The 26,558-nt window shown below is 41.4% G+C and overlaps 2 protein-coding genes across 5 annotated transcripts; both read left to right on the forward strand.

The window, feature by feature from the left end:
* The first annotated feature begins 1,982 nt into the window (after positions 1–1,982).
* On the forward strand, positions 1,983–7,959 carry C2H9orf152 (chromosome 2 C9orf152 homolog). Its single transcript, XM_021555303.4, has 2 exons — positions 1,983–2,422; positions 7,129–7,959. Exons 1-2 carry the CDS (start codon positions 2,194–2,196, stop codon positions 7,698–7,700), a joined length of 801 nt encoding a protein of 266 aa, XP_021410978.1. The 5' UTR covers positions 1,983–2,193; the 3' UTR covers positions 7,701–7,959.
* Positions 7,960–10,989: 3,030 nt separating this feature from the next.
* NUB1 (negative regulator of ubiquitin like proteins 1) lies at positions 10,990–24,568 on the forward strand. Of its 4 annotated transcripts, none has more exons than XM_085572909.1 (17): positions 10,990–11,120; positions 11,291–11,607; positions 12,232–12,377; positions 13,199–13,316; positions 13,403–13,564; positions 14,809–14,867; positions 15,406–15,476; positions 16,217–16,399; positions 17,912–18,000; positions 19,021–19,127; positions 19,997–20,183; positions 20,525–20,632; positions 20,791–20,943; positions 21,814–21,960; positions 22,244–22,339; positions 23,082–23,274; positions 23,899–24,568. In XM_085572909.1, the coding sequence occupies exons 4-17, from the start codon at positions 13,200–13,202 to the stop codon at positions 24,060–24,062; spliced, it is 1,836 nt and encodes a 611-aa protein (XP_085429035.1). In that variant the 5' UTR covers positions 10,990–11,120; positions 11,291–11,607; positions 12,232–12,377; position 13,199; the 3' UTR covers positions 24,063–24,568. The 4 variants fall into 4 exon arrangements, with proteins under 4 accessions (XP_085429035.1, XP_085429036.1, XP_085429034.1 ...); XM_085572910.1 differs by having other exon boundaries at positions 12,250–12,377; XM_085572908.1 differs by lacking the exon at positions 12,232–12,377.
* Positions 24,569–26,558: the final 1,990 nt, after the last annotated feature.

Consider the following 26,558-nt stretch of genomic DNA (forward strand, 5'->3'; position numbering starts at 1 on the left):
GGCAGGGGGAGTTGGGACAAGATGGTCCTTAAGGTCCCTTTCAACCCTTAACATTCCATGATTCTATGAAATTGTCTTGTGCCACAATAGCACCACAAACCTGTGCAAGTTTTTATAAGTCAGTGGTTATTACCAGTCTAACAGTTTGTGTCCTTCTAGACACAAACTCTTCCAGACAGAAAAATAAAACAACTCCTCACAAGGTATCTTGAAAAGAGACCAATGGATAAATAAAAGCGACGGGAGTGTTATCCATTTCTAAGAGAAACTACCATTTTCTTTCACTCAAGGCAATGTCAAACCATTAATCTTCCCTACAATTCCAATGACTTTAACTCAGTGGGTTAGAGCATGGTGCTAATAACACTAAGGTTGTGGGTTTGATCCCTGTATGGACCATTCACTTCAGACTTGATGATCCCTGTGGGGTCCCTCACAACTCAGGATATTCTGTGATTTTGCAACTTCTGTTGTGCCTGATGGAGCCTACCACATCTGGAGATGTTTACACAGACCCACTTGAGCCTACACTTCCAGCACAGTTCTAAGCAGGACTTGAAGCCCATACAAAACCATGGTGGAACCCACTGCTGTTTCCTCTGGCCACACATCACATTGTCCATTGTGACGAGTGCCCACCTGGCTCCTGTGTCCCCAGGGCCCAGGTTCCATGGGAACCTGATGCTGCTGCTGCTGCACCCACAGCCCTGCCCTGGTCACTCCAGAGCCTTGGCCTCAAGGCCAGCAGCTCTCGCCTTGCTCCTGGGAAGGAGCTCAGGGAGCAGCCAGCTGGATCCCCCAGCATCCCCCGGAGGCTGTGCCCATCCTGTGGGGTGCAGGTGGGTACCTGGAGCTGCAGTGGTGTGATCCCAGCTCAGGGGGATGCTCAGGATGCTGCTCTGGTGCCTCCACTCCCCCAGGCACGAGGGATGTCTCAGCTGTGCCCAGTGCCTTTCCTTCTTGTCTTTATCAAAATCCTGTATTTATTAGCCAACCGTTCTGACAATTCTCTGCCCCTTCCATCAACAGTTTGGCTTTCAAGCCTTATTTCTCTGCTTGGTTTATACCACACAAAAGGTAAATTGTCTGTAGAGGATGGCATTTTAGTTACAAAACCTCAGTCTTGCATTCAAAGTGGCTCTTAGGAAATACCCAACTGTTTACTCAAATTAGTTTTGAGATAGTCCCTTTAAACTCTTACCAAAAATGTGTCACTGCATGAGAATGAGCAGATGCACAATTGTATTAAAACTACAGTTTAACTGCATAATTTTTTCACATACTGCTGTCTTGGGCCCTTGATGGACCTATTTCAGGGATAATAACTTGCAGTACACAACCGAGGCAAAGCATTATACTTTACCTGATATGATCAAAAGCCTCATGTTTTTCAATTTTTTGTAAATTTTGCCTCATTGTGAGATTGTAATGTTAACATTAAGTTTTAAAATTTAGTTTACCATGCATTTTAAAAGTTTGCTCAGCTCTCTTCAACAAAATTATTTCTGTAGTTTATTTCATTTTACAGAACAGCAGAAGTCCTGAATGAGTCAGAATAAGGCGTTCCTGTCTCCAGCCTCCCAATTCCAAGTGTTGTTGGCCCATATTTTTTTGACTCTGCACCCAAGCCTGAATATTTTTAATATATTATTTGAAAGACAACAATAAACACAAAAATATGAAAGCTTGATAAATCCTCCCCTCCCACCCCACTGCCCTAAGAAGCATCAGCAAGAATGCAACTGAAAGTGAAGGAAGGGAGAGTGGAGGGAGAAAGACACAAAATACACAGGAAAAAAGAAAAATATTTCCCAGGTGGAACTCCTGGCCTGGGGATGCCTCCACAACAGCATGTCTTTAAGAATTAGCATTGCTACATAAACCAGTATTACCCAGCATTTTCTGCAGTTGGCTGTGTTCAATGAGGGTTTCTACTTCACTGTTTTTTTTGGCAAAGGTTCATATGCTCACAGCCTTAAGTAAACATTAAATCCAGCTCTGCAGTCCTGATCCTGAACTCTTGTACACAGGAGCTCCGGGGAACTCGGCATGAAAAGAACCTGAGTGACATCCACAGCTCCAGCGCAGACCAGGCAGCTCCTGACACAAGTCACCGTGCCTGGAAGAAAGTTACTCCTTCATTTAGGAAGACTTCAGATGCTTCACACTTGATTTGTTTTTTTTGCCAGCACAATGAAGGAAATGTCCTGCTTCTGCTTGACTTTTTCTTCCTTGTTGGAACAGATGGGGAAGGCTTACAAATACGTGACTGGTATTTTTTCAGTGACTCATAGCTCAGAGCCACAGGTTTCAGATGGTGATAAGAAGCTCACCAGGATGGATGTAAGCACACTTGAGGAGCAGTATGACCATATAAAACAGAAGCAAAAACTGCAACAACACATTATTGTATATAAAACAGGTATGCTTCTATTTGTAGGAAAAAAATGCATATGTAATGTAAAGATTATCTCTTTAAATCTTTAATAACATCTAGTTTGCTGTTTTCGTGCTCAGCTTCAAGAGACGTAGAAGTAAATTCCTTTCTGTCATTTTGGGGTTTTATTCGTTTTGCTGAAGGTTGTTTTTATATTTATATCAATAAGCTTCACGTCAGTGAAATATTATTATGTATTTGAAACAGATGAACATATTTGAGGTAAGGTTTTACAAGTTTTATATCAGTAAAATAAAGTTCTAAACATAAATAGTAACCCTTACAGTAACCATGTTCTTCATATCTATGATAAGTGTATTTGTGCAATGTATTCTGTAATATTTCTGCTCTCTTGAATGTTTCCATCAGAACCAGCAATTCTGGGTCATCTTTCTCTTTTTCCCTTTTCTATCTGTGTAAAGAAAGACTACAGGCAATGGCAAATATCAAGTAACAAGCACAAGCTGGGGTTTTGTTAAAATATAACTTTAATTAAAAGTCATAGTGGGTAACTAAGATAGGAGCTTTGAACAAAAAATCCTGTTTTGAAAGTATTTTAAGTGCATATTGCTTGGAAAGTGCATAAATAGAAAAACAAGTAAGAAGAATATGTGTCACTCATCTACCTGCTATGTCAAGCAGATTTTATATAAAAAATTTGCAATTATTTAAAAGTTTTTTGTTAGACTACTGTTGACAATACTACACTGATGCATTAGCTTTCCAAGTTAAAGTGATATTGAGAATACTAAGACAACAAATGAAGTTGTCTTCTGAATTTAATTTTAATATAAATCCCATGCTTCATTCACCTCTCATTTTACTATTTAGCTCAACAAGTGTAGAACTTAGGTTATTTAATTCTTTACATTTTCCTCTACATTTTTCAGCAGTTCTAGCATTTGGCTGTGTCAGGATTCATGATCAAAACAATCAGGAAAAAAAAAAGTAATTATGAACAACAGATTTGCTTCTTCAATATTCTTTCATCCAAATGTTTCAAAATTCTCATTTTAAAAGAATTAAAATCTCTGTGAGGAAGAAAAAAATATATATACAAGCTTATTTTATCTCAGGTATCAAAAAGCAGGTAACTTGAAGACAAACTAGCCCATCTAATCAGTTAAAGCAAAAATATGTTAGTTAAAGAAAGGGAGCAGAAGCCTTTATTCAGATTAATTAAAATGAAGTTTCAAATATAATGAATGTTATTAGAGCAGATTTTTTTGCAAGCCCATTTGAATATTAAAATATGTAAGAAAGTAAAACTGCACAGATTTTGGGGAGTTTAAAATGCAGTAGGGCTAAAAATCCACATATAAATATTTTCATACACGTGCACATTCCCCAAAACATTCACAAAACCACATAACCTGCTGCACTTAAGTTCTGTCTTCAAACAACCTGTGTGGAAAGAATTCATACCACTGTTAGGAGCAGTCAGAATTTGGGCATTTTTTGTTATACTGAGTTCTCAAGGTCCTAAAAGTTTATCTTATACAATCCTGTGGAAGCTGGGAAAACCTATTTGCACCTGTTACATGCATCAGTTTTCAGGACTATGTGGAGCAGAAATGAACATTGCTATATCAGGACTGCCCTACACTATCCTGAAATTCCAGGTAGTTCCAAAAGGCACTCCATGTATGTAGCACTGATTTGAACAGTCATTTTCTAGGAAATTGTTTCCCTACCTGGAGGGTAAAATTATGGCTGTGCTGGGAAAGGGGTGAACAACAACAGCACCACCACAAACCCTTCACATACACACAAAACCTCAAAGGCCAGACACACAAACCCTCAAGGAAGGACAGCACTTCCACTCCCTTGTAGTCTTAAAAAGTCCCTGCCAAAGGTCTTTGTTCTCACCAGTGAAACCTTGCTTTGCTCCTGCCTGGCAGAGCAGCTGTCCTTCCATGGAACCACAGGGAGTTTGAACACTGTAGGTTTGTTGCACCACAGTTGGAATGGTAACTCCAAGTTTTCCAGAGGACTTTTAGCTTTGTATGTCACTTTCTATCTGCAGGAGTTGTAAAATCGTGGACTTTTAAAGAGAATTCAAGACCCTCTAACTTCCCTTTTGTTTGGACAGAGGGGTTAGTGACCAAGAAGATACCTGAAAAACACTTTGTTCTGTTTCTTCCCTAGTATACACAGCCACATTCATGCTTCTGCCCACTCCTGATTATTTGAGAACAAAGACCATGACAAGATTTGAAAGGCACCAGTTAGAGGATAATACAGCAGTGCATTCATTACTTATTGGCTAAGAAGCTGGAAAACAGTATTTACTTTAGGAATTAAGTGGGAGTATTCAGCACATGCAGTCACAACAGAATAAATAGTGAGGCTCTGACTGCAGAAATCTCTTCCAAGTATTTCCCAATCTAACTTGACATAAAATTAACTTTTGCCACTCTGGAACCTTAAAAGTATCTATTGATGATGACAGCACATGGCCGGATGGCAAACAACTGTGCAACAAGGTTATAATACACAATTTACATGGAGAAAAAAAAAAAAAAAAGACAGAAAACAGAAAGAAAGGTCTGTATAATTGCAGCTTTCTTGAGAAGTTTGGACAGTGCCAGAGGCGTGGTAATTCAGTGCCCAGTGGTTCAGGACTATCGCATTTCCATCCAAGGTCATTGCTCAATTTTGTGTGCTGCACCTGTAGCCAAGCAAGGAATCAAATCAACCTTGAACTCAAAACCAGTGTACACTATTAAAATTGGACTAGATTTGTCACTCTGAGCTTTCTGATCAACTCAAGACAGACCATAATTATTCTGATGGCAAGTTCATAAGGCTCTAGATGTTCTGATGATGACTATCAATGTCAGTTCAGCCAAGAGCACAGTTAACACCACAAAAACATGCAAAGGTGCTTCACCTCAGTCTCTCAGTTCCATTCTCTCTTGGATTTTCTCTCTCACACAGAGAACAAGCCTTGGTTTTCACAGCTTGGTGCTACACTGTGCTGTTTTGCAGAACCCACAGGGCCCTGATTTGCACGTGGACCTTTCTGTAGCCAGCCAAGCTCAGCGTTATTTCTTGGCTAAGAAACAGGCATTCAGCTTTATTTCTTGGATGAGGCCCAGTCATAACTTTGATTCTCACTGTTGCATGGTGGAGAACTGTGTATTCTTGTGTCTCTGAGTGTTGTCACCCTAAGAAAATCTATCAACACAACTCACTGTACAGATGGATGCACAAACACCTGTATCTCAAAGCTCTGCACGTGCCTCAGTCTCCTTTCTCCCAGTAACGTGGCATGAGAGCCAATGTGGTCTGACATGGTTCTCCCTCCCAGCCATGCTGAAAAACAGCTCTTATCAGATCAACTCTTCATGGCCAAGGAGCAGAAATAGTTCTGTGATACTATGCTGGGGTTGTTGTTTCAGCAGTGGGAGAGAAAGGCAGCAGAGAAAGCCCTTGCCTAGCAAAATCCCAGTTGTACAGGTTCATTTACTGCCAGTACATCAGCTGGGTCTCACATCTCCCACTACTTATTTGTAAAGATGACACAAAAGGCAGCTATAAAGCAGAGGTTGTGCTGTTGGGTTTTTATGCAGGCAAAAAACTGCCTAGTCCTATACAAACTAGCTTCATTTCAAATTCAGGGTTACAATCCTTTTAAAACAGTTGTTTAGAGACACTCAGAATATAATCAGCACTCTTTTGTGCCTACTTTTCTCCCTTTCATGTGTTTCAGAACTTAGATTGCAACAGACACAGTCACTATAAGTCAACCCTGTAAATAAGGCCAGCATTCTGTACAACTCTTACTTTTATTTATACCAACTGAAGGATATTTAAGTAGTGTCAATGAATTATCTTTAGCATAATAGATCCATTTCTGTTCATTTTCAAGACACAGGAAACCAGTCATGTCCAGCAATTTGATGACTCCCATATGCAATTAAAGTAGCATTAGCATTTCTGTCCCTAATATCTTAAATATTTTTAACAGGAACTTTCATTTAGAAATTAAGCTATAGGGGTAGAAGAATAAAAACAAGGAGATGAGAATTTCTCCAGCTGTTACAGCTACTCTAAACCATTCACAGAGGAAGCAGATTCCTCTAAGTTATCATTCAGGCAATGCTAGTGTGATAAGCTATTTACACCATTTATACTGACTGGAATAGTAAAATTGCAGTAAAATATTAAAATACAAGCCTATCATTTTAATGATCCCTCATTAAGAAAAAAAAGGCATTCATATCTTGTTTCATCTGGAAATACAATATTACTAAGCTGTGAATACAAACTTCAAACAGTATCAAACAGAACATTTTTGTCTTTCAAATTACAGCACTTGCCAACACACTGAGCAAGTCCCTACTCACCTCAAGAAGTTTTGCTTACAAGCAATTAATTACTGAAAGTCGATTCTCAATCTGTGCTGTTAATGAGTCTTAGAGTACCAGTTAGATCAATATTGTCTTGATAAATTTCCATTTCCATTTGACTAAAACTAGGATACCATTTATGCCCTCAGAACTGCAAAAGCAAGCATGAAGTAGTTCTAAACCTGGCATCAAAAGAACTTGCACTTCTCTCAGCCACTAAAAGAAAGAGCACAGCTAAAACTCATGTCAAAGCTTTTCAGATGAGCTAATGCTGCTGAAATCATACCCTTGCTTTTTGCCACCATAGTAATGTGCACAAATGCATTTCTCCTGCAGGTGGACATGAATCTCCCCTGCCAGAATCAATGATCAACCCTGTGCTAATTAATAAGAAAGTTAAAAGATCAAAGTCATGTAGTGGAGACGTTCCTGTCAGAAAGGTCACACTGGCGACAGTGAACGGTGGCGGCTCAGAAGATGAGTTGCTATGGCGCGTCCACCTGGGAAGGCACCGCCTGGGACAGCCCATGGGACAAGGAGATTCCTGGCATCTCTCCCACTGCAACAGCCCACCATGGAGTTGTGACAACCAGAGACTGATTTCAAAGGGAAATGACACACCACAGGTGAAGGAACCAGCAGGAGCAAGTGAAATGTCTGAGCTCAGGCAGCTGGGAAGTGCAAGCGAGTTGAACAGTCTCAGCAAAGAGAACGACTGCAACGTTTCAAGCTCCTGCCAAAAGCCTCCTCTGAAATCACCCACTGCAGAACTTTGGGCACAGCAGCAGATTTCTGCTACAAAATGCATGCCAGCCTGCAACAAACTGAACTTTTACCCTTTCCCAAATAGGAAAGGGCCCAGAATTTCTGAAGCTGCAAGGAGGCTTGGGTTGTATGTCTCACAATGAGGACATTCAGTAATACCTAAAACTTAGTCCAAAATGTGACTAAAACTTAAAATAGAAAAGTAGTCCTTCTAGTTAGAAAGATCAACCTGCTAAGGGTTTACTACTATTATTAGCCACAGAAGATTCTGACTATATAATCTTTAATATCTTTAAAAATTTTAACATATGATTACATCATTCACTTTAAAGATATTCAAGATAATTTCTGATGTATTTTTAAATCACTTAATAAAACCTCTGCTCATTTCTATTGCTGTAATGAGACTTAGTAAATATAATTCCTTTCTGATACATAAATTTTATCATAATATATTTTTGGTTCTCATCTATCCCCAGTGTTTCATTAGAAAACTAATGAGGTCTCTCCTTCTACAAAATAAAACTAATGAGGTTTCTCCTTCTACAAAATCTTTAGAGGGAGGAGACCCTCTCTTGCAGGTGCTTTTTAATGACACAAACAGGATCTTTGTATCACCCACTTCTGGCTGCAAGTGTTCAGACAGGCCTCTTTTTCAACTGTAGTCTTCACAAAAATTGAAGATGGGAAATGTCTCCTTATTTCATAATAGGTAGCCATGGGACATCATAGTAACTGGGTTTTTTTCTTCACAGTAGTTAAAGTACTTAAAGAAGGATTAGGAAGGGGAAAAAATAAGATAAAGCATATAGATAAAACAGGGAAAAATACTAGATAACAATTAGCCCACATGAAACAAGAAATTACCTGGAAGGAAATAATTCAAAAACTTCATTGTCCTTTGATTGATTTAGTTATCTTAATTAAACATGGACCATGAAAACCCTGGTTTTAAAGTCAGTGCAGGTTTATGCATGGACTAAGTAACTAACTCCTTTGTAAACTCTTTCATACACTTTGTCCTTTCCTCAGGCTTCTCCAGCATATCACTGTGCTTTGTACTGACTGGAACTAATTTAGAAAAGATATTTTTCCTTTGGAGAATCTTTCAATTTAATTCCCAAAGACATTATGAAAGAGCATTTTCAGAAAGTTATCATTTGTTAGTGGAGCAGCTTCAGTTATGAGAAAAGTTGCTATACTAACATTTCAAGAGACTGGAATATTCACACACACAACTGTTTAATGAGAAAATTACAGGGGTTTTCCTAAAGCAGCTGTAGTGAAAATGAAACAGAAAAATAAGAAAAAAGCCTAAAACTTTAAATACTAGAAAGTCCCACTTCTGAAAGGCACTTGACCTGCAAAACCTCTCCTGTTAACTTCCTCATGTTTGGCCATCATGGGCAGGAGCTTTCATCACTTACCACAGATTTAGTCAAGTTTCAAGCACTGAACACTGCCATAAATCAAATTTACTCTACCAGTAGGCAAGCCTTACTGATTTATGCACATGGGGGAACACAGAATCCTGAAATTCTAGTTCAGTGTCTTGTCCACAAGCCCGTGATCCTTCTGAGATTCCAGCTTTGGAAATGGGACCCTTATGGTAGTCTGCCTGACTTCCCAAGAAAAATGTTAGGACAGTCCTGCAGGTCCATCCATTCCAGAATAAATCACACTGCTGAGCAATTATTTCAGTCACACCTAAATAAAATAGAGTAAGACAGAATGAAATACCTTTGATGCTGGGACAGCATGCTGCTGGTCACATAAAAGAATGAGCCCACATGAGTTACTTATAACTGGTATTACTCATGAGGAAATACAAACTCCCATGCTAAATCTCACCTGCAACACCACTGCCTTCAAAAAATACAGAAAAAACCCCAACCTGCACACCTCTGCCTCACATACACAGAGGTGACAGATGAGGGGTGGCTGCAGAACACTCACCCCCAACCCAGACCCAGCCTTTCCTGGAGGGACACTCCCTCAGGCAGCTTTGGGGACCCCCACCACATCCCAGGGATGAGCCACCAGATACTCTGGAGCCAGAAGGTCCTGCTGTTGTCACATGAACCAGTGTGCATGCAACAAGACAACAATTACACACGTGAGAGAGACATCATTTATTTCAGAGTTGTAAAAGCCTGGGTACTGGTGGTCCTCCACAAATCAAGCACACCCACTATCAAAACTTTTCGCTATTTTTATATTTTAGCAAACAAAGACATTATTGTTCCTCTGCTACAAGTTGGATAGTTCTTTTCTTAATTAGTACTCTATCTTATACTGGTTAATGAATCTCTCATTCCTTATGCTAATAAGCACTTTCTCATCTTTTGAGTCTGTGGGTTTCTTGGGTCAGTTGTGATGTTTCCCTGACAGAATTCCCTTTTACCCAGTTGGAGCTGATTTCAGCACAGTTACCGAATTGGTTTTATTTGTTTATTCCTTACCTTGGGAGTTCTGCCAAATGTCCTTGTGGCCTGTAAATTCTACCTTCTGTGTGTCCACTATCAGTAGTAGTTCCTTCTTCCCAAGCTCTGTTAATCTTCCCCAAGGTCTGAGATCACTGAAACATGTTGAGCCCTAAACCTTAACACAGCAATTCTACCAACAATTAATTAATTTTTCTAACATCTGGACGTCACTTAGAACTTGTAAGATGCTGTTTCACGGGTTATGTCTCACAGAACGGGTCAGGTTGGAAGGGGCCACAGTGGTCATCTGGTCCCACCTCCCTGCTCCAGCAGGACCATCCTAGAGCAGGTGAGACAGGATTGTGCCCAGATGGTTCTGGAGTATCTCCAGTGAGGGAAACTCCTCAGCCTCTCTGGGCAAACTGCTCAGTGCTCGGTCACTGCTCAGGGGAGAAGTTTTTCCTCATGTTCAGACAGAATTTCCTGTGCATCAGTTGCTGCCTGTTCCTCGTCCTGTTGCTGGGCACCCCAAGAAGAGCCTGGTCCATGCTCTCAGCACCCCTCTTTAGGCACTTACACAGATCAATGGGGCAAATCTCCTCAGGGACAGGATGACAGGGCATGGCCTTAAGCTGTGCCAGCTTGGAGATTTGGAGGAATTTCCTCGTGGAAAGGAAGATTAGGCACTGGAATGGCAGCCCAGGGAGGCGGCGAGGCCGCAGACCCTGGAGATGTTTAAGTCAAGACAGGACACGGCACTCAGCGCCACGGTTTGCCTGACACGGTGGCGCCCGTCACGTCACGCTCGATAACCTCAGAGCTCTTTTCCAGCCCAAGTGACGCCGTGACACTGTGATTGCTCTCTTTGTCACTCGGCTTGACAGCACACGGAGACCAAACGGCGAACAGCCAGCCAAGAGAGCCGCGCCGCGGGGCGGCCGGCCGTGAGGGCAGGCGCGGAGATGGCGGGCGGGGCGCGGCTTCCCTCACGTCACGCCCGCCTCCCGCGGCCTTCCGGCTGCTGCGGCGGCCGCTGCCGATCCTCTCCCTCGGGGACCGCGGGCCTCGCCTCCCTCCGTGCCGGGAGCCGCTCCGGGAGCAGCCGCCTCGTCCCCCGAGCTTCCCCCGGGGGCGCAGGTGGGTGCCCGGGGCCGGGCCGGCACGGTGGCAGCGGGGCGCTGGCGGCGCTCCCGGGGAGGGATGAGGATGCCCGGGCCCGCAGGGATGGGGCTGCCGCCCCTCTGTGGGTTTGCTCATGGCGCTGCTTCGGTGCTTCGGTGTTAGAGCTGTGCTTGGCTCCTTTTTAGGGGAAATGCATGTGTCCTGCTTTCTTACCAACCGTTCTGACAGTCCCCTGTTCCTTCCATCAACAATTTGCCTTTCGAAGCTGGTCGCTGCATCTCGTGTCACTGCCGCATCATACTTCTCCACTTGTTTTATCTCACGTACAACTGGCCTTAGAGGATGGCATTTCATTTACAAAAGCTGAGTCTTCCGTTCAGAGGGTTTCCGGGGAAATGCCCCCGTTGTTTACTCCAGTGAGTTTTGAGAAAGTCCCTTTAAACTCATACCGAAAGTGAAATTGCGTTTGCAGCGCTTGTGGCATTTCATAGCTGATGGAAGAGTAAGTCACAAATATTCTTGCTAAAGATTCTAATGCCATTTAGTGATGGTGTGATGGAATTTATTGTAAGTGTTAGAAATGTTACATATAAAGTCACAGGTTTTATGTTTGTGAAAGCGTAAGTTTACTTTTCAGACAGAGTGTTAGTAAGAATAAGTTTAATTGGAGACTGCAGTGATGTTTTCTGTTTTGGTGACTTAATTAGAAATCACAAACTTACCAAGCTACAATGCTGATAAACAGATGAATGAGCAGTTTATAAATGTCACCTATATTTACAATTCTTAGTCTTAAGCAGAGATTGCAATTTTAAATTTTATCTGGGTGATCCAAAACCATGAGTAACTTTTTTTGTAAATATTAAATAGAATTATGGCTATAAAAATGCTTCAGCATAACTTAAAAGTGGGAAAATGATTGTTACAGGCTGGTAATGAGCATTCCCTGGTGTGTTTTGGGAAAGGGTGAAAGCTGCATTAATAGCTACAGTGCAATGTTTTGAAAATTGAGTGGTTTTGTCACTTTTAGCTTTGTAAATGCCATTGTTTGCCTTGGCTCTAAAATAATAGCAGCGGCATCCTAGCAGGAAAAAGAATGTGTGTTTGTCTCTGCTGGTTTTGACAGACACTGTGCAAATTACAGCAATCCAGCTGGAAGGGTTGTTAAACCATCTACTTGCCCGGTTCATCCCTCTGACTCCTGTTTAGGGGAAACTATTGTCAGTGCAGCTTGCAGGGAATTCTTTGTAGCTCAGTAAACCTGGGCTTGAGGTAAGGCTGACTGGTAAACTTACGCATAATGAATATTTGCCTGCTTTTTTCCCCCCCTCAAAGAGTGTTTTTCTGAGCCAGGGCCAATTTTTGAAACTGGGGGAACTCTTTCCTTTTCTCCTGAGAGCTGTGTGCCAATGAACAAGAATAAAAGATGGAAACCACTCTGAAAGAAAAGTGAAACTGATTAATTAAATTCCATAGCCACCTTAGTGCATCAATGCCAACATTGTAAATGCTTTTCTGTCTCATTTGAAGGGCATTTTCCATATGAATCCCAGTGTCCAAGAGTCACAAATCTCCCATGCTTTATCATGCACCTAGAGTTTGGGGTTTTTTTGTTGAGATCTCTGCACCCACCTTCCCTTGCCCTCTGTGTGCCTTCCCTGCTTTTTGGGGTGTTTGGTTTTTTCCCCAGGGACATGCTGATTAACTCAGAGTTTCTGAGCTGAATCAAAAGTGGTGGATCCAGTGCAGGGCAGAACAACTGAATTGTCAATTTTGATGTATTGACTAATCCCAGTTCACATGAGGGGATAGGAAGAGGTTTAATTTGTCTTGAAATGGCAAGGCCCTTGTAAGTTATCCCTATTCTGATCCAAATTTTACCCTCCTCAATTATTTTTCCCCCAGTTTTTCTCATAGTTTGGCTTCAGTTTCCCTTCCCCACCAACATAATAATCATCATTTATTGCAGAATTCCAAAATGTCACTCAGACTTCTTGAAAAGCAGATTATCTTACTACAGGAAAACTATATTAAAGGAATGTTTATTTTTCTCTCTTTTCCCTTCCAACTGTTCCCTTCTTCTATTTTAAAAGAATGGCACAAAAGAAGTATTTGATAGCAAAACTGACAAGCTGCTTAAGAGAGGACAAAATTCAGCTATGGAAACCACCATATACAAATGAAAATAAAGAAGCTGGTGAAGAGATGAAGGTAAATATTTTCTCTGAGTTGATGTCCTGCATCTTCTATATCATACTGCCGGTGCATTTTCCCAGTTTTTCTTGTCATTTTCTCAGGAGCTTGTACAAAAATATTCATCCAAGCTGAATATCAATAAGAATGATACAGAGAATATGCTTGAGGAAATACGGTGTAAAGCAATTGAGCGTGGGACAGGAAATGAGAATTTTAAAGTGACTGGGATTGCAAGACTTGATATTTATCTGCCTCGTAGAAAAGTGAGTAACACTGCAGAAAAGTGTGCATAAGTAGCTTTACTTTGGGGTTTGGGTTCTAGATCTGTGTCTATGCAGATATTTCCACTACAACTTTTTCAGGTGTTTAGTATGAGTGATCTGTGTCAGGTATAAAAAAATGGACTGGGGGAAATTGCATATTTTAGTTTCCCAGGTATATGGAAATACCATGGCAAAGGAATATAATATTGAGGAGATGAGTAATTTTTCCCTTTAGGATTTAATGGCAAATAATCTTTCAGTTAAGAAAAGTAAATTAGATTTAATTGTCTGTTTCAGTTTGATTCCTTATGATATAACTGCTTGTATTAGCAATAAAGAACAGATGTATTTTTTCAGCTGTAGAATACCTAAAGTTGATTCAGCATATTGGTATTACTTGAACTTGGAAATGAGAAGGAGGATTTTCTGTTGTGATGGCACTCAGCTGTTCCCTTCATAGAATTGCAGAGTCACAGAATCATTAGGTTGGAAAAGAGCCCCAAGATCGAGTCCAGTCTGTTCCACCACCTTGTCAACTGAACCATGGCACTCACTGCTTCTTCCAGATGTTTCTTGAACACTTCCAGGGATGGAGATTCCACCATCTCCCTCAGCAGCTCATTCCTCTGCCTTCTAGAGCAGGCTCCTAAAAGCTTCTCCAACAGAGAACTCAATTAAGTTCTGCCCTTTTACAGTCAGGTTTCAACTCCTATTTTCATGCATAAAATAATCCTGTAGTGAAAAATAATTACCTGGGCTAAAGGGTAGAGAGTTTTAAGTGATTGCCATGCAGTTAAAACAACCAAATAGTTTTATAATTCTGCTTTATAATGCTGCTGGGCAAATAGGGGAATGAATTAATTTAAAATTCCAGTTTATCTAATCTGGGACCAGAGACACTAATAGGAATTAATCATAACTTAGCCAGTCACAGGTGAGTGGAATAATTGCAAAGCACAGTTAAGATTGGAGGTGCATAATTAAATTAATTTAAATTGTTTGGTTCTGAATTTAGATTTATTTAATTCTGAATATCCTGCTGTTATAATGTTATTTTTAGCACTATAGTAAGTACAGAACTGGAAATTATTACTATGTATGTCCAGCCATAACCCTCTAAATATGATTGTTATTTGGAAAATAAATGTTATTGTGGAACAGTTAATTGAGAAAATGTCCAAAGTATCCTGATATCATGCTTTTCCTTCCCTCTTTCTTTTCCCCACCCAATATAATTACTACAGAGCAGGAAAATCCCACTGGAGACCAGTCTGTTCATCACAGGCAAAGAGCTCAGATCCCAGTAAGTGCAATCATCCTTTGTGCTTCTCTCATGAGACACCACCCTGTCACAGAGCATTTTTTAAAAAAGCAAACAAACCCACTTTTTATTTTATTTAAGCTTTTCCTTAGCATGTATTCTCTGAACAGGATGTCCAGTGTCCCTGTAGGGCAGTTCTTCATGGGAACAGCTGTGGTTTAACAGATGGAAAACAGGAAAAAGATAATTCTGTGTGAATCCCCAGCAAGTACCAGTGTTCCAAGCCTGTAACCAGGCAGATCCTCTGAACAGTGAACGTGACCTTCTCTTTCTTTTGTGTTTTTAAGCTTAAAAAAAATCAAATTCTATTCTGTTTTGCTTTTTCCCTTTTTGTATCCCAGGTTTTCTCTATGTAGTACATAAAGCTCTCTGATGATGTTATTTTACTTCTAGCAGTCTTTTCTAGCAAAAACTTTAAGCCATTTATAAGCACTTGTTTTTAGGTTTTATTGCTATTGAAACAACAATATTATATAACCTTAAAAAATTATGTTCACAGATGAAATTATTTATTTCACAGGATAGCACAGGAATATGCATTACAAGAGAATGCTGTCAAAATAATCATAAATAAGAAACAGCTTGATCTGGGTATGTATCTCTAGTTAAAGATACTTTTATGATAATTTTCTAGTTTACTGCTTCTCAGAAAGAAAAATTGCATTGCAACTCTATTAATTTCAGAGATTTCAAAAAACAGCTGTTATATTTGTCAGTTTCTGATTTATGGGAAATGTATTAAATTATAATAATCCAAATTCTTAAATAGAATTAGATCAATTAAAGGAATACTGTAATGAATTTAGAAAATCCCCTTTTCTAATGTTGAAACACTGAAAATGCACATTTAAGAGAAACTCTAAATTCCTTCAAAAACCTTATTGTATAAGAGCATTTTCAAAGACTTTTTGTAATGCTTTGCCCATGCTCAACCTGCCAGACATGTGGGAAGTGATGATACAGCTTTTTCTTAGCTGATGGCCCTATCAGAGTTAGAACCACAGAACTGACAGAAAGAACCTGGATTAGTTCCCAATTCCTCTGTCCTGTACTCTTATGGTGTATGATCCATGGACATGTTTTTATTGCAGTTTTTGCCTGAAAAGCAATAAACTGAAATAGAAATAATGATATTTTTTGAATGTTTGGGGAAAAAAAAAAAAAGGGAAAGAAACATACCAGTCACTTCAAAAGCACTTTTAAGACACAAGTGTGATTCTAAATTTTGCTGACTGTGTCAGTAATTTTTAGGGGCTCTGATTGAGTCCTCAAGTCTTGCAATTTCAGTAGTTCCAGTAGTTAAATTGTATTAATCACACTCTATTTTGCAGGTAAAACCCTTGAAGACCAGGGTGTCACACACAATGCAAAAGTGATGGTGCTTCAACTGGAACAGAGTGATGAGGAAACCAAAAGAAAAGTTCAGGAGGAAGAGCTTCAGTGTAAGAAAGAAAAAGAAATAAATGACAAGATGCAGAGAACTAAGAAGGGTTTGGAAATTCTGGCAGAGAGAGGTAAGTGGGCTTGTTGGGTTGACGGGGGAGATGGGTGCTCATTCATTTTTGTGCATCAAAAATTGCATTCTCAGAGGCCTTTCAACATGGAAGAATGCTGAATTTCAATTCACATCTTTCTAGGTATCTGCCTACTTGATAAAACTGGATTTTAAGCTGGCTGAAACTTTTTTTTCCACCATTTTTACACAACTAGAATGCTACAAAAAACTTTGGCACTTTGAGAAGGATATAATATGAATGAATTATTTAATTAGCACTTGGCAGTTAAGGGACTGATGACTTGTGAGAAACCTTAGATTTATTGCAGACAAAAGCACAGTGCATAATGTGTTTTAAGTCATTAAACACTTTTTTTTTGTAGTTTAGCTATGGCTGTGTGTAACCATGGTTTCGTTGTGCAGAGCAGCTCATTTGTCACTGTCATCTGCAACACGGCTGTGGTGTTCTCATTCCCTTGGGATGTTGATTCCTGGCAACTGTGGATTAAGTTAAAGGGATATAGTTAATTTAACAGTAATAATTCTTCAAAATGAGGTTGTGTTTGTGAGCTGCAGTGCTTAGTGGTGAGTTTAAATCACTTCTCCATTCCATTGTTTCACAAATCACAAAATTCCTTGCTTGTGAAGCAAGGAACTGTGGAACTGAGCAGATCACAAATTCCTGCCAAATGCAGAAACACCTGAACAAAGCTTCAAAGCCGGTGGCTTCTGCTTTCTTACCACCATATCAGTTTTTGAACACATGACAGAAGTGTTTGCATTTTTGGATTTAAGGAGTGGTTTAGACCCCAGATTTTGAATCCTGAGTTGGGTCTCTTTCAGGTTTTTGCCACTGTCAGTTACAGCCAATGCCAGAGTACAGAGCAGTCTGTAATGGGCTCCCAGGCTGAAGGTTCTGTGAGAAATGCAGTAAGGGTTTAACAGTTCCTTTGTTTCATGTGACAGAAACCACAGGGCAGAAGCTTTTAATCTCAACAAACTCTTCCTTAACTGTCTTTTGTCTACAAGAAAATCATCTTTTCATTGTAAATCAAATGGAAGTAAAAACAAAATTGGTAGTTTGATAACAAGGATTAAAGATGTGGGCAAGAAAAATACTGAGCTGTATTTTTTCCCAGCTTTATCAACTATGCTCGGTTGTATTTTTTAAATATTCCAGCTTCAGTTGATAAATCATTTCAAATGCTGTGTTGTGTAAAACGTAGGTGTTTCGTCTTCTGCAAAAAAAAAAACTTATTTAAAGTTCATGGAACTTTTGATATTGTGTCTAAATTTCTGCATGCACAAGGCCTTTTCCACAGTGACCTTTCTAGAAGTTCCTCATATTTACCTGGCCAGAGCTACTGTTGGTTGGTACATCCAGAAAAACACACATGCAGCCTTTATATGTAGTTATGATTTTTTTCGTTGTTTGCTGTTTTGTTTAACAACATTACTAAAATAATCTTATGGCAGCAGAGTTGCTCTGTTGAAGGTGGTGTTTAAATTTAAACTTTTTTGTATCTTTCAGAGGAGTACTTGGATGCAGACTCTGTCCCATACCTAGATATTGCTAATCAAACTGGAAGGTCAATTCAGATTCCTCCTCAAGCTAAAAAGGTAGGTGAAAGCATCTTACAGTGCCACTAAGATGGCTCTTTAAAGTTGTGAATAATTTAAAATACAGGACTGAAATACAGCCAGACTTTCTGGGTTGTAACTCTGGGCACATTAAATGCTTGTTTAATACAAGTAATTTTGAAATACAATTGTCTGTACTGGGGAATATCTCAGTCATCTGAAGACAACCTCTGATTCCTGATCTCATTGCAAGTCTGATCTGGCACTGACCCCTGTGTGGTCCATATCTTACTTTGGGGTTTAAGACAAGCTTTAATTTTGTTGATCTTAGTACCTATTAAAAATTTTGGGTGTCCTAGAAAGGCATAAAAGTAATTTGTTTCTTAGGCCTTATTTCCATTTGTAAACTTGATGAGTCTGCATGCTGTTCTCATGCAGACTCATAAAGTTTACAAATGGAAATATTTGTAAACTTCATCATGAGTCTGGAAGAAGTGTTGAACATAATAATTCACCTGAAGACTTAAAGCATCCAGTGTTCAAATGAATAAGATTTCATCAGTATTGATCAAGGATCAGAGGAAATATTGCAGGTTGTTTTACCCAGAATTATTATTACATCTTCATTTGTTGTACTGCAGGAGTGTTTTCCTGACACGTTCAAAATTTAATTTTCAGTTCTGGGGTTTTTCAGGAGGTGAATTCTTAGGTTTTGCAAGATAATTGTGATAGCAAAGCAAAACAAGTTTGGTGCTTCAGCACTCAGAAATATGCAGAGCTTTTTATCACTCACCATCAAAAATCTTTCTGGGGTTGCATATTTAAAGTAAACTTGGTGCAGCATTTCATGCGCCAGTAACATTCGTTGCTTTTGACTAGACAATATCTGACATTATCATATGGAGCAAAAGTGTGAAGCAGTGTGAGCACTGGTCTTACGGAACTGATACAGTGGTGTTTTTCTAGGAAGAACAAGGATTCTGGTGGATTACCTGGATATTTCCTTTTAGCTCTTTGATTTGGGAAGGTGCAGTCAAAAGTCTCAATCTGTTTTTCTAGGCACTTGTGCTGGCTATGGCTTACCATGAGAAAGGCAGAGCATTAATGAAGAAGAAAGAATATGAAATAGCACTGCCATATTTGTTGGATGCTGATAAACACTTCTGGTAAGAACATTTTGAGTCCTTGTGTCTGTGTTTACTGTCAGCCCATAAAGGAACAGCACAGCCTCTACCTGTACATATAAATCAGAGCCAGTTTTGCCTGGGTTGCTCCACACCCCCTTTTGCAGATGGGAAGGAGCAGATAAAGCTCTGACTTGCAGTGACAGGTGGCTTCATGTAGAACAGCTGAAACAGATACTGCCACTGGGCAAGTTAATCTTTCATAACAACATAAACAGAAACTGTCAATATTCATGTACCAGGTTATAAATCGCATTAGCTTGAGAGACAGTTACAGATATTTATTTGCAGTTGCTCCTGTGAAGTAATAATTTCTTGTAAAAGATGGAGCATATAGCTGAGGTCAGTAACTATACCAGGGCTTCTGCAAGAAAATTCATTTGCTATCAGCTGTCAGAGCCCCAAATTGTTCTTTTGAGATCCCAAAAGTAATACTGTTCCTGTCTGTTTCTCATCTGTGTGGGTGTGCAAGGACACTGGCACGCTTTTCAGCATGTTCATGTGCACTGAGGCAGTTTCTCAGTCTTCCCAAAGATTACACAGGGTTTAATTCCATTGTGCTTTTAGAGATGCCATATTAAACAGTAGGCACAGCTCATTTTGTTACTGTAGTGCTTTAAGATGTAGCATTGGGATCAGTCCTGTGTGTGAGTGAATGGAATGGGGTTCAGCATTTGATTCCCGTTCCCCTGGCATCAGTTTGCTGCCTCAGATACGGACAGTGTGCTTTCTCCAGAATGAGTGTGCATGCTTCTAATGTTGTTTTATGAATGTTAAAGAGTTGTGTGGGGGAGGGGAAATAAACAACCCCCTTTCAGGAAAAAAAAAAAAATAATTGTTTTATTTTCCAGTGAGTGTAGCACGGAGCTGCTGAACACGGTTGATAATTACGCAGTGCTGCAGCTGGATATAGTGTGGTGCTACTTCCGTCTGGAGCAGCTGGACTGCCTGGATGATGCAGAGAAAAAGCTGTCCACAGCACAGAGATGCTTCCAGAGGTGCTATGGGGAGAACCACGAAAGGCTTATTGACATCAAAGTATGCTGGGTTTGACTTAATAAGGGTGGGATTTTTTCCTACATGTATTCAGTTACTGTTCCAAGTATTGCAAGATTGGCTTTTAGAAGCTTCAAGTTTTCCTGTGTATCATCAGCCCAGGAAAAACATTGGGCCTGGCAAAAAGGTCATGGCAAACCTGTGTTTGTATGAACAGACATCATCAGGGGTTTAGGTGTGGTGCTTTATCTGCACACTGAGTGTCACAAAGCCCTGACTGTGTCTTCTCTAAATGTGTAGAGTGTTCTGTTGATAATGAACTGGTGTTCTACCACATGCTTCTATCTATATTATTACCCCTCCTTCTTTAAACAATTCCTTAGGGAAACTATGGTCGGGAGAAGGTTTTATTTCTACGGCTTTACCTCCTCCAAGGGATTGGGCACTACCACAGTGGCAGAGAAAAGGAGGCTGCAGAGTACATTCAGAAGGTAAGACACCTTTAGGAAACTCTGGAGTCCTTCACTCCAGCCCCTCAGTGTGGGTTCCATCTTGAACCTGTTCTTTGCATACTCAGAGAAACAGGGAGGCATTTTTTGTTTATAGTTTAACAGTATAAGTGGTGTCCTTTTGTTCTTCCCATATCCAGGCATCCTCTTTGTACGGAGAGCTGTCCATAGATCCTGACAAAGTGGATCGCCTGTCACTCCTGGGATTCTCGGAGCAGGAAGCTCGCCTTGCCCTGCGGGCGTGCCATGGGAATGTGGAACATGCTGCCAATCTAATCACCAACAGGAGAGAGGTGAGGGCAGTGAAAGCATTAAATCACAGATCACCTGAGTTGGGGTGTCCATGAGATAGGTGTTGTGTGGCCAGGGCAGTGTGGTGCTGACTTAAGGATCTGGGTTATCCTGCTCTGGCACTGTTGGCACAAGTTTGAAACCAAAACTTAATGCACTAACAGGGGAAGCTCTGTCTCAAACAGATGGGACAAAACATCCACGTGGCTTCCCAAAGACCTTTGGTTGTACTACAGAGCCACAAGGAAAGGCTTTGCACCAGTGTTTGCTACTCAGCAGTGACATGGGAATAAACCACCAGGACTAAGCATGGGACCTGTCACTCCCAGGCTTTGCTGCTCCATATTGTGACTTTGTACTTGGAAGATCCAGGAGGGAAAAAGGATTTTTTTCACGCTAGAGTGAGTGAAGACAGTGCTGTCCAGATCTGAAGTGATGTTTGGTAAGCTGAGGAGGCACTTCTAGACTTCAGACAGTGAAGTGTGGACAGAAAAGCCAACTGGCTCAGGGAAGACTGAACAGAACTCCCTGGCTCCCTGCCTGGTTCTGACTGTCTGTCCTTGGCAAGTCTTGTCTGTGGGCCCATCTGCCAAATGGGTTTGTCACTTACCACACAGGGTCTGGAATAGCAGTGATAGCACCAGATCTGACTGCAGAGCGGAAGTGTGGCAACAGGGCTGGCTCATGGAAATGCAGCTTTATTTAGGAACGAGTGTCTGGCAGCACAGTCTGTATTTACAAAAAAAAAAAAAAGTCTTTTCCTCAAGAGATTCAAACTTGATGCAAAAAAATCCAAGAACCCCTATATGCACAGGCTATGTGTTAAAGCATTCCCATGCACAGTGGGCTTTGCAGTGTCTGTGCTCTTGCAGGAAAAGGCACAGATCAGGAGGGAGGAGAGAGCTAAAAGGCGGCGGCGACTGGAGGACATCAATACCCTGAAAAGTATGGGCTACCCAGAGAGAGCTGCTCAGATAGCTCTTCAGAAGACACAAGGAAACCTGGACAAAGCCTTTAAGGTGAGTGATTTTTCAGTAGAAGTAGTGTTGTACAAAATATATCTGGTTAGTTTTTTTTTTTATTGTTTAGCAGATTCTTATTTTTTTGTAGTCTACATTTTTTAGTTCATAGTTACCTTTTCTGAACTGTAATGACTGAACTTGCACTTCCTGACCAGTAAATCAGATATCACTTAAGTTGGCTGAGGTTTGCTTATATCAACCATTGGGCTGCATACACAACTGTGCTGAGGACTGTTGTAGCTCTGTTGCTCTATTCTGATCTCTCTCTGTTTTCTTGCAGTTTATTCTTGACAATCCTGAGTTACTTTTGGAAGATGATGATGATGATTCTGTGGCCATGGATCAGTTTCAGGTTTCCCAAGAAAGTATTGAGCAAGTAAGCTAGACCACTTGGTTTCTTGTGAGTTGGTTGTCTTGCTTCTGAGTTGTGCTTGCAAAGACAGCAGATTTCCCTGAAGTAGAGTTGTACAAGTATTCTTGGACCCATGTTCACTCAGGCTGTCACACTCCAGGGTCTGGCATCTATTCAGTCTCCATGATGAAGTCACTGGGGGCTAACATGTAATTTGTGTGTCCTTCCTGCCCATTGCACCAACCTGCCGTGCGTGGATGTGGAGGGAAAGTGTGTGCACTGTAATGCTCTATCCCAAAAGAGACAGCAAATAAGAAATTTATTCAAGTCTCTAAACTGCAGTGCACAAGGGAAAGAGTTGGAATGTGTATTTCTCATGACAGGCTGTCTGACAAGCCAGTAGTTAGAGTGGCTGTGTAATTGATGTCAGGCAAGAAAACTGTATTGCCTAGGAAAAACACATAAACCCCCCTGATACACTGGAGTGCTTTGAAGTTTTCTTTTGAAAACAGCAAAAGAATTGGTCTGGTGCTAGACAAGAGCCTCTTGATCCTGCTCGACATCCCCATGCCTTTAATAGGTCACTGCCCTGTTGTTAACTGTTCCAGTAAACCAGAGTCAGTGTCCTGGAATTCCTGGCATGCAGCATTTCTCTCTGCGTGAGAGGATGACTGTCAGAGGCAGAGTTGGATTCCTGTCAGACCCTGGTGTCAGATGAGCTTGGATTTCCCGATTTTCTGCATTATTCCTTTTTCCCCTCCTGCAGCTGACATACATGGGTTTCAGCCGTGAGTCAGCAGAGCAAGCTTTAAAGGTCTTCAAAGGGAACATCCACGTGGCTTCCCAAATCCTTGCTCATTATGGGGGAGTTCTTCCCCCTTCACTGCTGCTGTCCTCAGAAGGATCCAGTCCATCAGAGGAATCCACTTCTTCCAAGGACCTACTCACAGAGTCTGCAGGTGAGAATGTTGCATCCAGCAGGGTGGGTAGGGAAGGCTGTTCTGGCTTTTGTAGGAAATAATTAAGCAATTTCTGCTGAAGTAGTGGCACAGGGCTGCAGTAATGCTCCAGGCTGGTTTTACTGGGAACACAGGAAATTACAGGAAGGCAGCTGTTGTTCCCTGCAGTGACAGCCACAAAGGAACCAGAGGAGACAGGTACCAGCTGCAGGCAGGTGCAGCCCAGGAGGAAAGGTGGCACTCAGGGTGTCCTGGGCAGGGCTAAGGAGTTTATTCCAGCCCTGTGCTCTGCAGGTGGCTGACCTGCCTCCATACTCCTTCATCATGTCCCTTACAGAATAGAACCGTAATTGATAACTTTCCTCTTAACAAAGAAGAAACTTGCACATACTTCTTCTCTCGTTATTTGTCAGAGCTGTAGTAATCCCTGGTGTATAATTAAAGGCTTTCCTACAGCACATTTAAATAACAAGGACAAATGGCCATCCTGCCTCTGTCCTTTGCAGAGTAATTGTAAGAGGTGGTTGTGCAGGAAGGAGCTGGCAGAGCAGCCACGCTGGGGAAACAGGGAGAGCAGCAGCTTCTTTCATTGGTGAATTCACTGCTGCTGCTTTTTATTGGAAGGTTCCTCTAGTTCACCAACAGATGAAGACATGGAGACTGATGCAGTCAACGAAATCCTAGAGGATATTCCTGAGCATGAAGAGGATTATCTGGATTTAACACTCGAGGAAGAAGAGCAGATAATTCATGAATACTTATCCTATATACAAGTACCGCAGCACTAAATCCCATTAAATCAACTTTAGTTATATGTATTTACCTTGTCAAATTGAGTTTGGATTATAAATGCACCTTCAGCTTATCTCTTACTAAGGGCCTTGAATTTGGTTAAACTATAGTTGGAATACTTAATTCCTGCTTATTTGTAACTCTGCTTAAAGCCTACATTTGTGATACATTGTAATTTTTTGTCATAGAAAAATAGAAACATTTATTTTCAGAAGAAAATTTAATAGAACTAAACTATATTTTTATTGTGAAATAAGTTAACTCAGTAAAGAAGCATTTCTATGCATTTTAAAATACCAGCTTTAAAAGAAAAGCATGAGTTTGTAAATGAGAAACCTTAACTCATGAGGCTGTAGAGGTATATCATCTTTCCAACTTTTCTTCTGAAAGATTTCTAAGAGGCATTAATGTATCTGTTGTGCATGAGTTTATACTGTGTTCTGCTTGTCCCTTCCTACAGGTGTTACACAGGCAATAAAGGTAACTCTGTGCTGCTTCTGCCTTTGGTGAGAGACCTCTGTGCTTTGTTAAAAAAGTGGGAGCTACCTGTCAGGGCCTGTCCTGGGACTGGGGGAGTGATGTACTGGCATTTCCTTTTATAACCAAATAGCCACTTTCCCCAAGCAGCTCTGTTTAACAAACTCTGCAGGTGTGTGGTTTAAGGTTGATGGGTTTCCAGGGGATTGCAGATATTCTGCAGTCAGTGCTGAACAGAGCTTGGTTCAGGTGCTGTGGCAGTAGCTGTGTCCAGCTCCAGCGTTCTGAAGAAGTATTTGGGGGTTTCTGTGGTTTATACCATCCCATTCCCTGCCGTGTAAGCACTGCTCCGCGCCGGGAGCAGACATTCCTCTGCCTGGCAGCTTTGCTTGGACCTGGTTTATTCATGTTTTCAGTTTTCCATGTCTCCACGCTCTCGGTAGAGGGAGCCCAGGCCCCGTCTGGAGCCGCCGGGAGCAGGGAAGTGGCCGCGCTCTGCGCTTCCAGCCAGAACATCGACCCTGGTGTGACAGTGACAGCGTCGCCTTAGCCGGCACTTAGCGCCGGGAAATGAGGGCGTGAACTGCGGGGAGCGGGGCCTTGGCCTGCGGAACGGCTGTCAGCTCCAGCGCGGGCACTGAGCGGGCTTTTGCACCGATTCCCTCAGCAAACAGCAAAAACCAGGCAGTGATTACACTGCTGAGGAATTACTTGTATTTCATTCTTCTCTGTAAAAATTGAATGGCTTTGTATCTCTACCCTGAAAGCTGAAGGATTTCCAAAGCCAGCAGTATGAGCTTCTGAGGGAAAACCAGCTCCAGCACCCATTATATCCTGTTTTCTTTACAGGCCAACACTGAGGAACCCCTGGACAAAATGCAGAGCAAAAACAGAATAAAGAATTTAGAATTGAAAACATACAAGTCATGGATGTAGTTTTAACAAAAAGGAGGTGGAAACACAAATTTACTCTTCCCTTCCCAAACCTCCTGACATTGGTTGCCAGCCCTGGGCACGCACTGAAGGCAGCACTGAGCTGCACATGCAGCAGTTCTCCTCTTTGAAGTGGCTTGCACAGCAAACTGGCAACGACAACTTCAGAAGGGAAGGTTTGTCCTTGGGGAATTTAAAATTAGCATCATAACATGCAGTGCTTGTCAGAGCAGCCATTCATCAATGATGTACCTCTGCCAGCACAGTTGTAAGTGATCAGCAGAGCAGGAGGCAGTGGCTGAAAGCTGTAAGTTAATTTTGACCATGCATTTGGAGGCACTGTGATATGTTTAGCAACAGGCAGAAGTGGTAATGACTCATTAATTCCATTTCTTGAGATCTCTCTGCTGGCTGCATGTGCAGCTGCTGTGTGCCCAGATAGGCTCTTGTGTCTCATGTACTGTGTGTGAAGTTTTAAACACAAAATACAGCCCAGGTGCTCTGGGGAACTCTGTCCAGCTCCTAAAGGCCTCCTACTTGGTGTTGTCCTCAGAAGCAAAATACAAACAGTCAGCAGCATGTGCCAATGAGCCACAATGACCAGCCTGAAAGGTTTAATTGGAATTAAGTCTGCACGATGCAGATACCTCCCAAATTAGTCTCTGGGTAGTCATTTCACAAAATTTAAATGCTGTTTCCTACTAGATGTGGACTCCTGCCAGGTAAGAACTACCAAAGCTGCTCAGCAGGAGAGGAGAGCAGGGTCTATGATGTGTGTGACCCACTAACACAGTGTTAAGGTGTCGGAACAGGAGGCTTTGGTGTCACCAGGGCAGTGCTGAGTGGGGGCTTGTAGCTCTTTGTCATCCCTGCTTTCCCTTCAGTCTGTGCTTTTGTGTCTGGTCCCTCCTTCCCCTGATATGGGAACTGAGCTTTGGCACTTTGGTGCCTGGTGGCAGGCATGATAACTTCACACACATCCAACTCCAACCCCAGCATTGAGGGAAAGGCAAAAAATGTTCCCAAAAGTGTATGTAGGGGTTTTTCCCCCTAGTCCATCCATTCTGAACTTCTGTGCTTCT

Source organism: Lonchura striata, chromosome 2 (assembly GCF_050655825.1).
Source record: "Lonchura striata isolate lonStrDom1 chromosome 2, ASM5065582v1, whole genome shotgun sequence".
Taxonomy (NCBI): domain Eukaryota; kingdom Metazoa; phylum Chordata; class Aves; order Passeriformes; family Estrildidae; genus Lonchura; species Lonchura striata.